The sequence below is a fragment of the Suncus etruscus genome, chromosome 7 (assembly GCF_024139225.1).
Source record: "Suncus etruscus isolate mSunEtr1 chromosome 7, mSunEtr1.pri.cur, whole genome shotgun sequence".
NCBI lineage: Eukaryota > Metazoa > Chordata > Mammalia > Eulipotyphla > Soricidae > Suncus > Suncus etruscus.
Window position 1 is genome coordinate 104,310,680 of NC_064854.1, and position 15,033 is coordinate 104,325,712.

General features: G+C 39.0%; 1 protein-coding gene across 1 annotated transcript in view; it reads left to right on the forward strand.

The window, feature by feature from the left end:
* The window catches only part of EOGT (EGF domain specific O-linked N-acetylglucosamine transferase), a 37,884-nt gene that overhangs the window by 6,667 nt on the left and 16,184 nt on the right, over positions 1-15,033 (forward strand). Inside the window, exons 5-8 of the mRNA XM_049777245.1 lie at positions 1,635-1,729; positions 2,182-2,286; positions 5,446-5,552; positions 9,886-9,989. Of these exons, the coding sequence (XP_049633202.1) occupies positions 1,635-1,729; positions 2,182-2,286; positions 5,446-5,552; positions 9,886-9,989 (411 nt within the window). The remainder of the gene's footprint in view (positions 1-1,634; positions 1,730-2,181; positions 2,287-5,445; positions 5,553-9,885; positions 9,990-15,033) is intronic.

Here is a 15,033-nt window from a genome sequence, read left to right on the forward strand (position 1 = left end):
AATCCCTTTTGGCACAGGAGGCTTGAGACATCACTGCTTATAGGATCCTTTTTTGGATGAGATCTATCCTAATCTTTTTGTGCTGATTGAGTACAATCCTATACCAGCTGTATATCCCGTTTGGGTCAAGATTAGAGCCTCATATTCATTACAAAATCAATAAGATGGCATCGCATCAGTAAATAAAAACTGCTGCAATTAAATGCTTTTTGAATATCCCTCTTACAATACAATCTAGACTGATAAAAATAGGAACAGGGTCTGGGAATGGTTTCTTTGGTGTTTTAGACAATGCTTCTGTTGAGACAGAAATTCCTACAAGTTTTATGGATTGTAAAAAAGTACTGCTTAATAAAATTGGCAAGCTTCTTTCCTGCCCTGCAGTTTAACATCTCTTAGGAACTGCATTCTTCCTTGTTTCATTTGGCTTGCTTTTGAAGAATACTTTTTCACAATGCAGTGAGAATAGTGAATGTTCTGAATTTCTTTTCTCTCTTCTTTCTTTTCTTTCTTTCTTTCTTCTTTCTTTCTTTCTTTCTTTCTTCTTTCTTTTCTTTCTTTCTTTCTTCTTTCTTTCTTTCTTTCTTTCTTTCTTTCTTCTTTCTTTCTTTCTTTTCTTTCTTTCTTTCTTTCTTTCTTTCTTTCTTTCTTTCTTTCTTTCTTTCTTTCTTTCTTTTCTTTCTTTCTTTCTTTCTTTCTTTCTTTCTTTCTTTCTCTCTTCTTTCTCTCTCTCTCTCTCTCTCTCTCTCTCTCTCCCTCCCTCCCTCCCCCCTCCCTCCCTCCTTTCTTTCTTTCTTTCTTTCTTTCTTTCTTTCTTTCTTTCTTTCTTTCTTCTTTCTTTCTTTCTTTCTTTCTTTCTTCTTTCTTTTCTTTCTTTCTTTCTTTTCTTTCTCTTTCTTTCTTTCTCTCTCTCTCTCTCTCTCTCTCTCTCTCTCTCTCTCTCCCTCCCTCCCTCCCTCCCTCCCTCCCTCCCTCCTTTCTTTCTTTCTTTCTTTCTTTCTTTCTTTCTTTCTTTCTTTCTTTCTTTCTTTCTTTCTTTCTTTCTTTCTTTCTTTCTTTCTTTCTTTCTTTCTTTCTTTCTTTCTTTCTTTCTTTCTTTCTTTCTTTCGCTTTTTCCTTTCATTCTTTTCTCTCTTCTTTCTCTTGCTTTCTTTTTCTTTCATTTTTTCTCATTTCTCTTCTTCCTTTCATTTCTCTCCTTTCTATTTTATTTCTCCTTTCTTTTTCTTTCACTTCTCTCCTTTTCCTTTTATTTCTCTCTTCTTTTTTATATTTTTATTTCTCTCTTCTTTTCTTTCTTTCTTTTCTTTTTTCTTCTTTTTTCTTTTTCCTTCTTTTTTTCTTTTTACTGATTTAAACTACAGATATACTTCTTGGCTTTAAAGAATGAGGTGGTATAAATAGAATGTGTGGGAGTTATTCATAGTAACTTAAACATGTGTGAATTGGCAAAACTATGCTTGTTCAAGCTTTGCTAGGCAGCATAAATTTTTTTAAAGATTCTCAAGTTCTTTATAGTTCTGTGATTTGCACTTGAAGTTGTACAGCCTTTAACAGACCTAACAAGTCTGGTTATATTCTCAAAATATTAATACTCAGAGTTATTTCCCCCCTTTTTATCAATTTAATTTCAGAGTGACTCGAGTCTGGTATGTTCCCGTTTTCTTCAGTACTGCAGAGCAGTCAATCTCTACCTTGATTTTACAAACATCAAGAGAAATCATGACAGGTAATGAAGTGGTTGTTGAAATGAAATGAAAATTTTGAATTATTTTCAGATCCAGGCATCTGCTTTAGATTTGCTTCCGAATAATATGGTAACGAGAATGAGGAATATAGAAAAGACCCAGACTGGCCCCAAGTTGATCATTGTACAGCTGGGTTATAATCATAGACAGAATGTGCATTTATGCTGTGTTAGGTTACTTTTGTATGTTTGAAACATTCTATTATCAGAAGTTAAATCCGAATAAAAATTGACATTAGAAATAGGTAAACCACCTGGATGTGCTGACCCCTATGACTTCCCCAGACGTGGGAAACTCAACTGCATAATTTGTGATGGGGGGGACTGACTGTGTTTGTGCTCTCCCCTGAAAAAAAATTAGGTAAACCAGTTAGTTATAGTCTTGGTGCTGAAGTCCATGGAAACTTTTTCTGAACTTAACTTCTTATCCACAGATTTAAGGAAGGCTTTTTCCAGAGTGGGGAGATTGGAGGATACTGTAAACTAGACAGTCATACTTTGATGTCTGAAGGTCAGCGCAAAAGCCCACTGCAGTCTTGGTAAGACTTTCAAAAATTTATTAGTTTATTTTACCTCATCTGATTTTTTTTTTTTTTTGTTTGTTCGTTTGGTCATCCCAGTGGTGCTCCAAGCTTACTCTATGCACAAGGATTATTCCTAGAGTTGCTGAGGCAGCCATATAAATGAAGTGCTAGACTTGAAGTAGATTTGACAGCATGCAAGGCATACTCCTTTACCTCTGTATTATCTCCTTGGCCCCTGATGTTTGAAATTTAATTTTTAATTCATTTTGTTATGTATTTTCCTAGGGTGTATTTGTTTTATTTACTTTGTGTATTACATTATTCTTTTTTTTTTTTTTTTTAAAAAGTAATTATTTACTTGTTTATTTATTTTTTGGTTTTTGGGTCACATCCGGCAGCGCTCAGGGGTTATACCTGGCTCTACACTCAGAAATCGCTCCTGGCAGGCTCAGGGGACCATATGGGATGCTGGGATTTGAACCACCATCCTTCAGCATCTAAGGCAAACGCCCTACCGCTTCACTATCTTTCTAGCCCCTAAAAAAAGTATTTATTTAGATTTTTGGGCCACACCGGGAGGTGCTCAGGGGTTACTCCTGGATCTTCACCCAGAAATAGCTCCTGGCAGGCTCAAGGGACCATGTGGGGTGTCAGGAATAGAACCCAGGTCTGTCCTGGGTCAACCACCTGCAAGGCAAATGCCCCACCACTGTGCTATCTCTCTGGCCCCTGTACTACATTATTCTAATACCCTCACATATACTTATGTTTATTACCTATTGCCAAGTAACAAATTGTTCCAAAGATTAATACTTAGGACAACCAACAGTTATTATCTCATGATGTTTCTGATGTTCAAGACTTGGGTGTGATGTTTGCTGTGAATATAACCAACTAGGTTTTGATCCCCAGAAACCCATGTGGTCCTTAGAGCCTGCCAGAAGTAATCTGTGAGCATAGTCCTGAGTACTACCAGATGTGATCCAAAACAAACAAACAAAAAACCAGAAACAAACTGATGAGGGCTTGTGGCCATCTGTAGACTCACCTGGATCTAGAGAACCTGCTTCAAAGTTTGTGGTTATCAGCTCCCATTTCTATTTGCCTCTTGACCAGAGGAATGATTTCTTTGCCATGTGGGCCTCTCTCTAGCACTATTCACAGCAAAGTAGCTGACTTTTCCAAGAGCCAGAGAAACTGACAGAAAGACAGAAATGCAGAGAGGATTACCCAAAATAGAGGTCTCAGTCCTTGTGTGCCTTGATTTCAGAGTGACACACCATTGTTTCTGCTATCATTTATAAGTCAGAAATGAATTACAAAATTAGTCCATCCTTCAGGAAAGGAAATGAATCTGTGCCTCTTAAAAAGAGAAATATCTGGGGCTGGAGATATAGCATGGAGGTAAGGCGTTTGCCTCTCATGCAGAAGGTCAATGGTTCGAATCCCAGCATCCCATATCGTCCCCTGAGCCTGCCAGGAGCGATTTCTGAGCATAGAGCCAGGAGTAACCCCTGAGCACTGCTGGGTGTGACCCAAAAACAAAAACAAAAAAAAAAAAAAAGAGAGATAAATATCTAAGAATAATTAAGGCATATTTTTGAAATTATCATAGCATTTCCCAACTGTGGATATTTAAAATCATTTAGTGTTTTAGGGCCACATCTGGTGTTCCTCAGTGCTTAATCCTGATTCTGTTTACTTATTTATTATTTTTTATTGGCCACATTCAGCAGTGCTCAGGAGTTACTCCTGGCTCTGCCCTCAGAAATCACTCCTGGCAGGCTCAAGAGACCATATGGGATGCTGGGGTTTGAATCAGGGTTGGCATCCCCAGGTTGGCATCCCTGGGTTGGTGGTGTGCAAGGTAAATACACTACCTGCTGTGCTATCACTCTGGTCCTTTGATCCTGATTTTTACTCAAATATCACTCTTGGTGTGAGTCATTGGGCAGTATATGGTACAGGGATCAATCTGGCAAATACTTTAATTCTGTACTACTTTTCTGGTCCAGTAACTGGATATTTTTGAAAGATGTAGTTTGTATTTTTACCTCAAAATATAGACTCGAAGAGTTTCAAGCACTTTATTTTTACATTTTCATGATTGCCCTCTTTCATATGAAAGAAAATTGTGCCTGTGGCTTTCAAAGATGTTTTCTGAGAAACAAAATTTTCTTCATTTTGGCAAGTGTCCTAGTTGGTTGCTGCTTCTGAAGTGCTCATAGTTCTGCGAAGTCCTCTTTCTCAGAATCCAAGAAACTCACCGATGTTCTGAACTCATTGTTATTTCTGAGTTTTATCAAATGATAGGAAACCTTTTTGAATAATAAGCTCGTTTCACTGGTAGACTACCAACTAAATGTGAAAACTTTCTAATTTACTTTGTACGTTAGGTTGAATTTAAAAAAATCTTCATTTTTAAATGTTTTAAATGTTGTTGTGACAACAAATGTTTTTTTTTTGTTGTTGTTGTTTGTTATTTGGGGCACACCCGGTGACACTCAGGGGTTACTGCTGCTATGTGCTCAGAAATTGCTCCTGGCTTGGGGGACTATATGGGACACTGAGAGATTGAACCGAGGTCCGTCCTAGGCTAGTGCTGGCAAGCCTTACCACTCCGTACCACCGATCCGGCCCCACAATAAATGTTTTGATGTCTCAACATTTTTTGTTGTTGTTTTGGGAGGTCCTGACAGTGTACAGTGCTATTCCTGGTTTAATGTCTGGGGATTATTTGTGGTGGGGCTCATTACCATATGTGGTACTGGGGATTGGACTTGGGTTGGCTATGTACAAGGCAAATATCTCACTAATTACCTGACACCCTTGTTTCAACATAAGAATCAACATCAGGGGACCAGAGAGATAAGGGAGTGGAGAAAGCAGGATTAGTTCCCTAGATTTGATTCCCAGCACTTCTCTGTTTTCCCAAATCTGCCAGGAATGATCTCGGAGTACAGAACCAGGAGTAAGTCTTCAGCATGGCTGAGTGTGGCTCAAAAACAAGCACACACACACACACACACACAAAATAATATGAAATCAGGTTGTGTAAATGTTTGTGTGTTTGAGAAGCACCAATAATAGAGGGTAACCGATCCTAAGTTAGACTGTTTCAGTAAGGAGTTTGGGGGAATCACTTTAAAGGCATCTCCCAATTTCTTTTTCCAGGTTTGCTGAGCTACAAAGCTATACTCAGCTCAACTTCAGACCCATAGAAGACACTAGATGTGACATGGTTATTGAAAAACCAACCTACTTCATGAAATTAGATGCAGGTGAAAATTTGTCTTTTACTTACTTGTTGATGAGGCTTTGCTTCCTTCTTGATGTATTTACGTAGTAGTAGCATTTTGTAGATTTTTGGAAAGCAACTTGACTTTGAACAATGGTCTTGCTTCTTGCTTCGCTGAGAACTACTTTGAGCTTTCCATTATTTCCTGCTTTTTGTGGTTTTAGAAGAAACCTTCACATTTGTATCACGTGATTGAGTCAAAATCAAAGATGAGAGGAGAAGGTATCTGTAATTAAATTTAGATGGCTTGGTTTCTCTCTAACCATTCACTTTAGAAACTGTTAGAAACTATGTTAAAGTAAAAACCATATGTGAGAATAGAATGTCTGAGACTTCTGGCCTTCTTTCTGAAACCATTTTCATGAATTCTTCTGGGAGTACTACAGTATATATTAAAATACATTAAAATGATTTTCCCATTTGTGCTTATCATCTCTGACTCATCTTGTAAGAACAGCTTTAACTGTGAACTAGTTGGCCCTGAGAATAGCACGCAATCCTCTCTCATTTAGAATGAGTGGAAGGCCACCCCATATAAAAATTCATGAGAGGCTGGGCTTACAGTGAAATAGAGAGTGTTCTGTCAAAAATATTTCAACATTGCTATAATTTGTTGATCGTATTTTTTAATGTGCTCAACTTCTGAAGTCATCATTCTTATATGACAAAGTATTAAGTTCAGAAATCAAACAAGCTTAAGTATTGGAAATAAGAGCACGAAAAAATGCTACGCTCAAGATCCTGACACATTTTTAAAATATGCGAATGAAAAAGGAGAAAAGAAAACACTGTCTTTCTGTGAGAGTTGAATATGAATAAGCTGTTCAATTTATGTAGATACTCATGCATTAAAGGCTGTGAAATAGAAATAATGGGCTAGTGTTGACAGCACACACTTTTTGATTCTCATAATTCTATTATTTTCTTCTAGTGTAGTTCATCATTATTCTGCTTTCCTTTTTTCATTCACTCATACCTCCAATGAATGAGCTTTCTGCAGAACAAAGATCATTTGGGGGCCCATTTCTTGAACACAGAGCCTATGTTTTCTTATTTTTATGTCCTCTTGGCCCCAAGTGCTATTTTGTGCTCCTTTCCTCAATCAATTCTGGTAACTCATAAAATAACCCACTGGAGATCCAGCATGTGTGGCACACTACTCTTGGAAAAGGACTGGTGTTTTAATGGAGTGCTGTTTTTCTTATTTCCTTGAAAATTGATCCTTGTCACAGTTTTGCGAGTGAAAAAAGAGCCCCTCAAACATTTATCTAAGATACTAGTCATTTTCAGAGAACAGAGTTTTTCCTTTATTTTTCTGGCTTGCATTATTTTTCACTGTGTGGGAAAATTAGGTGAGAATACACACACACACACACATTTTTTTTTTTTTTTGGGTTTTTGGTCACACCTGGCAGCTCTCAGGGGTGACTCCTAGCTCGCTCAGAAATCACCCCTGGCAGGCACAGGGGACCATACGGGATGCCAGGATTCGAACCACCATCCTTCTGCATGAAAGGCAAACGCCTTACCTCCATGCTATCTCTCCGGCCCCAGAATATTTTAATGATTTTTTTGTTTCATTTTGTTTTACTTTTATTTATTTATTTATTTACTTTTGAGTTGGGGCCATACCTGGCATTTCTCAGGGTTACTCTTGGCAGGGATTATTCCTGGCTCTGCTCTCAAAAATTACTCCTTTTAAGTTTGGGGGACCATATGGGATCCTGGGGATCGAATCCGGGACTGTTCCTGGTCAGCTGCATGCAAGGCAAATGCCCTACCACTGTGCTATTGCTCTGGCTCTATTTTAATGATTTCTGTTTTGGGGAGTCATGTTTCTCTTTTAGCAAACATTTTCTTTCATGTGTATATGTTTTTTTTGTTTGTTTGTTTGTTTTTTTTTTTTTTGTTTTTTTTTTGAGCCACAACCATCAGTACTCAGGAATTATTCCTGGTTTTATGCTCAGGACTCACTCCTGACAAGTCCTAAACTTGGGTTGGCTGCATGCAAAGCAAGCACCTTGCCCATTGTACCATTATTTCTTTTTTATAAAATATAGTCTTGAACTGCTGGTTCTTGGAATTCCAGCCTGCTTAAATGTTTATATTGCCCCGCTGAATTCCCTGTCTGGATTGCAAAGTTAAGAGAGCATGTTCAGTTTTTTATTTTATTTTATTTATTTATTTATTGGTTTTTTGGGCCACACCCGGCGGTGCTCAGGGGTTACTCCTGGCTGTCTGCTCAGAAATAGCTCCTGGCAGGCACGGGGGACCATATGGGACACCGGGATTCGAACCAACCACCTTAGGTCCTGGATCGGCTGCTTGCAAGGCAAACACAGCTGTGCTATCTCTCCGGGCCCTCAGTTTCTTTTTAAAAGGATTTTATAAGTAGCTGCAGCTATTTTCCCTAACTCTTGGGGTCATATGGAACTCAGAGTCTTCACTGAAATTTTTCCACACGCTAGGGCCAGTTTCATTTTAGATACACTATCTTTAGATTTCTCTGAACAAAGTGGCACCTAAGTACAATGGTTTCCGATTTCAAGGAGAGAAGCTAAATCTTAGGAACTTTACATGCTTATCAAAAAACTCTGCACATGATAGCTGAACTGTAATTCAGTCTGGTTATTCTGATTCCAAAGTTCATATATATTTTTTTAATTTGGGCCACACCCATTGATGCTCAGGGGTTACTCCTGGCTATGCTTTCAGAAATCGTTCCTGGCTGGGAGATCAAACCACAGTTTGTCCTTGCAAGGCAGGCGCCTTACCTCTAGCACCAACGCTTTGGCCCCCAAAGTTCAAATTCTTACAGTTAGAACATGAAGCATGGAGCCCTTTGAAGTGAGAGCTAATGGTTTTCCAAGAAGTAATATTATAAAATAGTTATTGATTAGGAAAAAAACAGTAATGAAAATACCACAATGTTTGTAGGTATCGTCTCTGACACTTTTATGAATGCATGTTGGTTTTTGTGATCTAAAAAATAAAGTAACATCAAAGTAACAGCTAGTCTTAATCAAGGTAGGAGGAAAAAGATGAGAAAGGAAAGTAATGAAGGAACTGGAGTCAGGGCCTTGTATTGTTTGTATTGATGATGTGGAAGAGTGGATTATCTATAAATCCAAAACACAGATTCAACGACACTGAAAACATGAGATCTAAGCTGCAATCACTGAACGTTTTGTGATGTGCTGGCCAAAGTGCAGGAAGGAGGTGGGTTGGAGTGGGGTCTTGGAGTTGGGGGACACTTATGATGGGAATTAACACTGGTGGTGGGAGTTGACACTGGTGGTAGGATTGGTGTTGAGATGTTATATGCCTAAAACTCAACTATCAATAATTTTGTAAATCACAGTTCTTTAAATTAAAACAATTAATAAAAAGCTAGATTAGGGGCTAGAGCAATAGCACAGTAGTAGGTCATTTACCTTGCATGCAACCCACCCAGGATGGACCCAAGTTCAATCCTTGGTATCCCATATGGTTCCCCTGAGCCTGCCAGGAGTAATTTCTGAACACAGAGCAAGGAGTAAACCCTGAGAGCTGCTGCCAGATGTGGCCCTTAAACCCAATTGCCCCCAAAAATGTTAGGCTAGAGTGATATCACAGTGGGTAAGGCATTTGCCTTTTACGCAGTCTACCTGGATTCGATCTCTGGCATCCTGTATGGTTGCCCAAGCCTGCCAGGAACAATTTCTGAGCACAGAGCCAGGAGTAACCCCTGAGCACCACTGAGTGTTACCCAAAAACAAAAACAGAAACAAACAAAAAACTAGACTTTAAGCTCCTCCAGTTGATCCCATTTTGATTTCAATACTTACTATTTTTCTCTAGGAATTCAATCATAATTTCTTAACATATATTGGGGAATGCATTCTTAGTTTTTTCAAATGAAGTCCTTTTGTTTTGAATAGTGTGTGTGGATGAGAGAGAGAGAGAGAGAGAGAGAGAGAGAGAGAGAGAGAGAAAGAGAGAGGAAAAGAAAGAGATAGAGAACCCTAAAAAGTAGAGAAATAATACATCCCAAGAGGGGCATGGGTGATTCTAGATAAAATACCTATATTCCTAATTTTTAAATAACCAATTTTAAGGGAATTTTTGACTCAGTCTGTAAATTAAGAATTAATTAATTAATTAAGAATGTGCATAATTTCATGTTTCAAAAGCTTATTTTTTTCAATTTATTTTGGCTAAAATTCTTATTATGTTCTAAATGAATGGGGTAGAATAACAATTGCTGTTTTGTAAGTAACCTACATACAGTTATTTGTTATTTGGGCTTAACTGATATCGTTTTTTTTTAATACTAGGTGTTAACATGTATCATCACTTCTGCGATTTCATCAATCTCTATATTACTCAGCATGTTAATAATTCATTCAATACTGATGTGTACATCGTGATGTGGGATACTGTAAGTAAGATATGCTGTCTGCTTCTGCTTTGGTCTTGCTCATTAAATGTGTGGTTTTGATGTTTTGAAATGGGATTTTCCTTTTTGTTCTTTTTTTTTTAAATAATAATTTCTTTTTTTAAGCACCATGGTTACAAATATGTCCGCAATTGGGTTTCAGCCATAAAATGCATACTTCACCAGTGCAATTTTTCCACCACCGATGTCCCCCATATCCCTCCTCCCCTATTCCTTACCTGTCTTCAAGACAGGCATTATAAGAAATGGAATATTCTAAGACACATATTCTTTTCTTAAATATCTTTATTTAAGAACCATGATTACAAACATGTTTGTAGTTGGGTTTCAGTTATATAAATAAAAAAAGGACACTCCTCTTCACCAGTGCAACATTCCTATCACCAATGCCCTTCATCTCCCTCCTCCCCAACTCTTAGCCTTCATTCAGGACAGGCATTCTAGTTCTCTCACTACCATTGTCTAAGACATGTATTCTGAGACCTGTGAAGATGTGTCTGTGTAGATGTATACACTTGTATTAATTTTTTGTAGGCAAAATATAAGTCTGCATATCTATCCATTTATCTATCATCTATCTCTGCTTTAGAAATTTTAGAATAAGGCAGTGGGATTTCTTTCTCCCATTGAGCAAAGACCAAACCCCTATGCTTAGTATTCTCTGAGAAAGACTTATATAAATGCATTTTCTGAACCTCTGTGAATCCTTGCATGAAGCATTTTGGGAGCACTTGCATCTTGTAATTTGTAAGTGGTAGTTAGGCCTCTTGTATTTGTCATTTGCCTTTGCTTCATTGTAGTCTCCCTATTGCTACCTACTTTATGCCAGTTGTACTGTGTGCAATAAGCTCACTGGGCTGGATGAGTCTTAGGTTTGTACATAAATCCATATATGTACATATATCCATATATGTTGAATTATAATGCTGTTTGCTTGTTTGCTTGTTTGTTCACTTTTGCTATTTTGGTTCGGTCTCTCCCACCCCCTTTTTTCTTCTCTTTTCCTTCTTCAGGAAGTTGCCTCAGGACACTCAATGGGATCCTTGTAGTATCTATTTCAGTGTTATTTTGAGAACAATCAATGTGATGTGTCACATTGACTAGCATGTAGCACTTTGGCATGATAAGGACAAGTTTGTAGTGTACTTTTTGTTTTTTTGTTTTCACACCCATTTGATGCTCAGCGTTCAGAAATTGCCCCTGGCTTGGGGGACCATATGGGACGCCAGGGGATCGAACCATGGTCCTTCCTTGTTGTAGTGTACTTTAGAGAGGCTGTATAAACTGGGAAGTTGGGAAGTCCTCGGAATGGCTACCATAGTTTACCAAAACTTTGTAGCTCACAAGGCCTCCATTGGCCTCTCTCTCCCTTGTATGAGTCCATTGAGAGAGATACATGTCAATTTGCTGGCATGGCAGCATAGGTAATGACCCACACACATCTCAATTCAAGTACAAATAGACAAATCTCCCAGGGCATGTCCCATAGAGCCCAATATCTCTGGAATAACTATATTGGCAAAGCACCCAGCATCTTCAGGAGACATGCAGCCATTTGTTGACAGTTGCTGCGCTCTTTCTCATTCCAGATACAATTTTCTCATTAAGTGTCTTTATTAATCATGAGGATTGCTGTCTAAAAATATAGCTGGCAGGGGCAATTTACATTTTCAGAGGGCAGAGCTGGACAGTTCACTGAAGGTCATATTATCATGAGAAGCAGGCATGGTTCTGCTAGTGGCACAAAACTGATTTTAATCCTGTATGTAGGTTCCTGAGCATTACAAGAAAGATTTGCATATACAACTCAGATGCACAGGAATTTATATGTTATAGTTCAGCTTAAGTAGATGGGTCTGGGTCCCTCCCAAAGTCCAGGTCTTTCCTTTTAGTCATTTATGTATCATTTATGCAGTCCATCAATGCCCGGTGTAGATGATGATATCCTGGTCCTATCCCTTCACCTACCATCTGACTGCCTCCAGTGTATGATAACTTGACCTTGTTCCTGATGCTGTCTTTGTTTTTGTTTGTTTGTTTTTTGTTTTGGGGGCCACACCCGGCGGTGCTCAGAGGTTACTCCTGGCTATCTGCTCAGAAATAGCTCCTGGCAGGCACGGGGGATCATATGGGACGCCGGGATTTGAACCAACCACCTTAGGTCCTAGATCGGCTGCTTGCAAGGCAAACACCTCTGTGCTATCTCTCCGTGCCCCCCCCCCCCCATGCTGTCTTTATATGTTTTCTAAATCTGAAATCTGTAGCTGGAAATCTGTAACCTTTGTCCCCATGCTGAGGCTTACTTCTCTATAATCTATCACTTCAGATTTCTAGAGCTGTATCATAGCAGCTTCCTGTGCCATTGGCTTTCCTTAGTTTCCACCATGACAATATGAAGGTAGGTGAGAACCTCTGCTGGTGGCCGTCTGTCCGGGCCTAGGTGAAAGGACAAAAGAGGAGTTGCCTGGGGGGGCGGGTGGAGAGATTATACAGCTTGTAGGGCACTTGCTTTGCATACAGCCAATGGAGGTTCATTCCTGGTATCCCATATAATCTCCCTGAGCACTCTCGGAATAATCCCCTAAGTGCAGAACCAGAACTGATTCCTGAGTATCACCAGGTGTAGCCAACCTTCCTTCCCCAAAAGGAGGAGTTGCCTAGCTGGGGGCTTCCATTTGTATCTTGTCTTCCCACCACTAGTCATCCCCAGTTTCTATTTCGATTGGGTACCATTTTGATTAATTAAATTAACTAGTTTACTTGGTGCTTCCCCACCAGAACATTGCTAATGTTTATTGTTCACAGATTGGAGGCCCCAGAACTGCCTAAAGATCATTATCCTTGTTCTTTAGATCTGTTGTATGATTTGAAGCTTGAATGAAAATAGGTCATATCTTGGCAAGGTCGTGCTCTCTCTCGGTTCCTGCTTTCCAGCTATTCATGTTTCCATTATGTGTTCCCAGTTTTGCTGCCACATAGTTTCATTTCTCTGGAAATGTTTCTGTGAACAAAGGAATAATAGTCCCCATTTTTTTCCCCTTTCTCCTCTCTCTCCTCTCTCTCTCTCTCTCTCTGTAGTTAGTGCTGCTTGGCCACAATTTCAAGATCTCACCCAGAATGATTAACTCCTAGTTGTGCTTTTCTGGGTTGTTGATTAATAGCATGCAGTGTTATGCCATTGAATATTCACAGCTCTTTGTGAACTTGTGTTTGATTAGCTGATTTTAAAAGGGGAGGAAGCTGAGACACTGAGCAGTTGGCAGATGTATAAATAATGTCAATTTATTGCAGTCAATAGAAAGAGGGACAGATGCTGTTCTGGCATTATGACCCACCTCTGTCCTGACTCGAAAGGATTTGTCTGAAGTTTTCCTGACACTTTTCACAGTTCTTCACTGTATTTTATTGAAAGCTCTTCCACTTCTTCTGCATGTAGATTGACTTAAATGGAGCCCTACTTCTACAAACCTACTTTTTGTGCCTGTTGGCATGGAGGAAATAGGAAGTATTGCTATCACAAAGCTTTCTGCTTACCTACTTCCCAGGAATGTTGCAGTTAGAGGAGTCTGACCTTGACTTCTAGGAATAGGCAGGATGTATTCTTCTGAGTGGATTGGCTCCCTGTTTCCACACATCCTCTTTGGCCATTTTCTCTTTCCTTGTTTTGAACTTTTAGTCTTGGTCAGCCTGTCAATCAGGGTCTCAGTGGAATTGGGTTGTTGCAGAATTCAACCTACAGCATACTGTCAGTTAGATGGCAATGTTATTAGGTGTGTGGCCTCTGACTCTTCTCTTTTGCATGTAAAGGCCTTGATGAGGCCAAAAGTGTGAACAATGTCGTTCATGAAAATCCAATGTTTCTGGACCCTATGCAAACATTGGCGATTGCCAATATCACACCTTTACTATATTTTTTTACTCTTATCCTTTAAGAAAAAAATACAACTTACTGAACTTAAAAACAAATTACTGTAGTAGAATTGCCTGTCTCAAATACAGGCAGGGATCGGAAGGGGGGAGAGGGGGGTAATGTTGCACTGGTGAAGGGGGAGGTGTTCTGGTTATGACTGTAACCCAAATATGATCATGTTACTTAAATAAAAAAATATATTTAAAAGTTCAAAAAAAAGAAAAAGAAAATCCAATGTTGTAAATGCAAATTCCACAGGGAGTGGATTTGTCTACAGGTCAGATCTTAGTGGCATTTTTCATCTTTCCTCACAAATAAGTTCATAGAACCTCATCCCCTTACCTGCTCTCAAAATCCATCAACTTGGCCTTCTTGAAGCTGGTAGTGGGGCAAGACACCTAACCTCAAGCAAGTCCTAGAGGAACACTTCTACACATACAGTTCTGATTATGGTAGAGTTGTTCTTTTTCAGCAGAACTGAATAACAATGAAGCTCTTTCTTGAACTTTACGTTTAATGAAGTATGTAGTTTTATTTAGGAAATCTGAGAGAAGAGTGAACTCTGTGAATAAAAGGTGTTCTCCATCCCAAGATGGGGTATAATCGATGAGAGTGATTCCAGATTGCCCTGTCTCTATTTTCTTGTGCTGAAAAGCAAAGCAAAATGGACGTTAATTATCATTTGTTGGTTGGTGTTTGATTTGGTTCCATACTTGGTGGTGGCTCAGGGTACCATGATGCTGAGGATTGAACCCTGCTCTGCATATGGAAGGAAAGTTCCTTCCTGCTGTACTTACTTTGCTCTGACCTTCATTCGTTATTATTTTTTTTCTAATTATGTAAGTGATGTCTGGTGTAATGAGTTCAAACAGTATAGAAGTATATATACAGTTAAATGTCTTTATTTTCATTACTAATCCAGCAATCTAGCATCGCCCTTCCTAAATATAGAACCAGGAATAACCTATGAGAGTCCTGAAATGACCCAAACAAACAATAAAAAGTCTCCTTTCTCAAGGGATATGGAAAAAGCTAAATGGGAGGTAGAGCATGTGGAAAGCAAGTCTGAACCTGAGCCTGTGCCTGAGCACTTGCCAGGTGTGACCCCAAATGTCA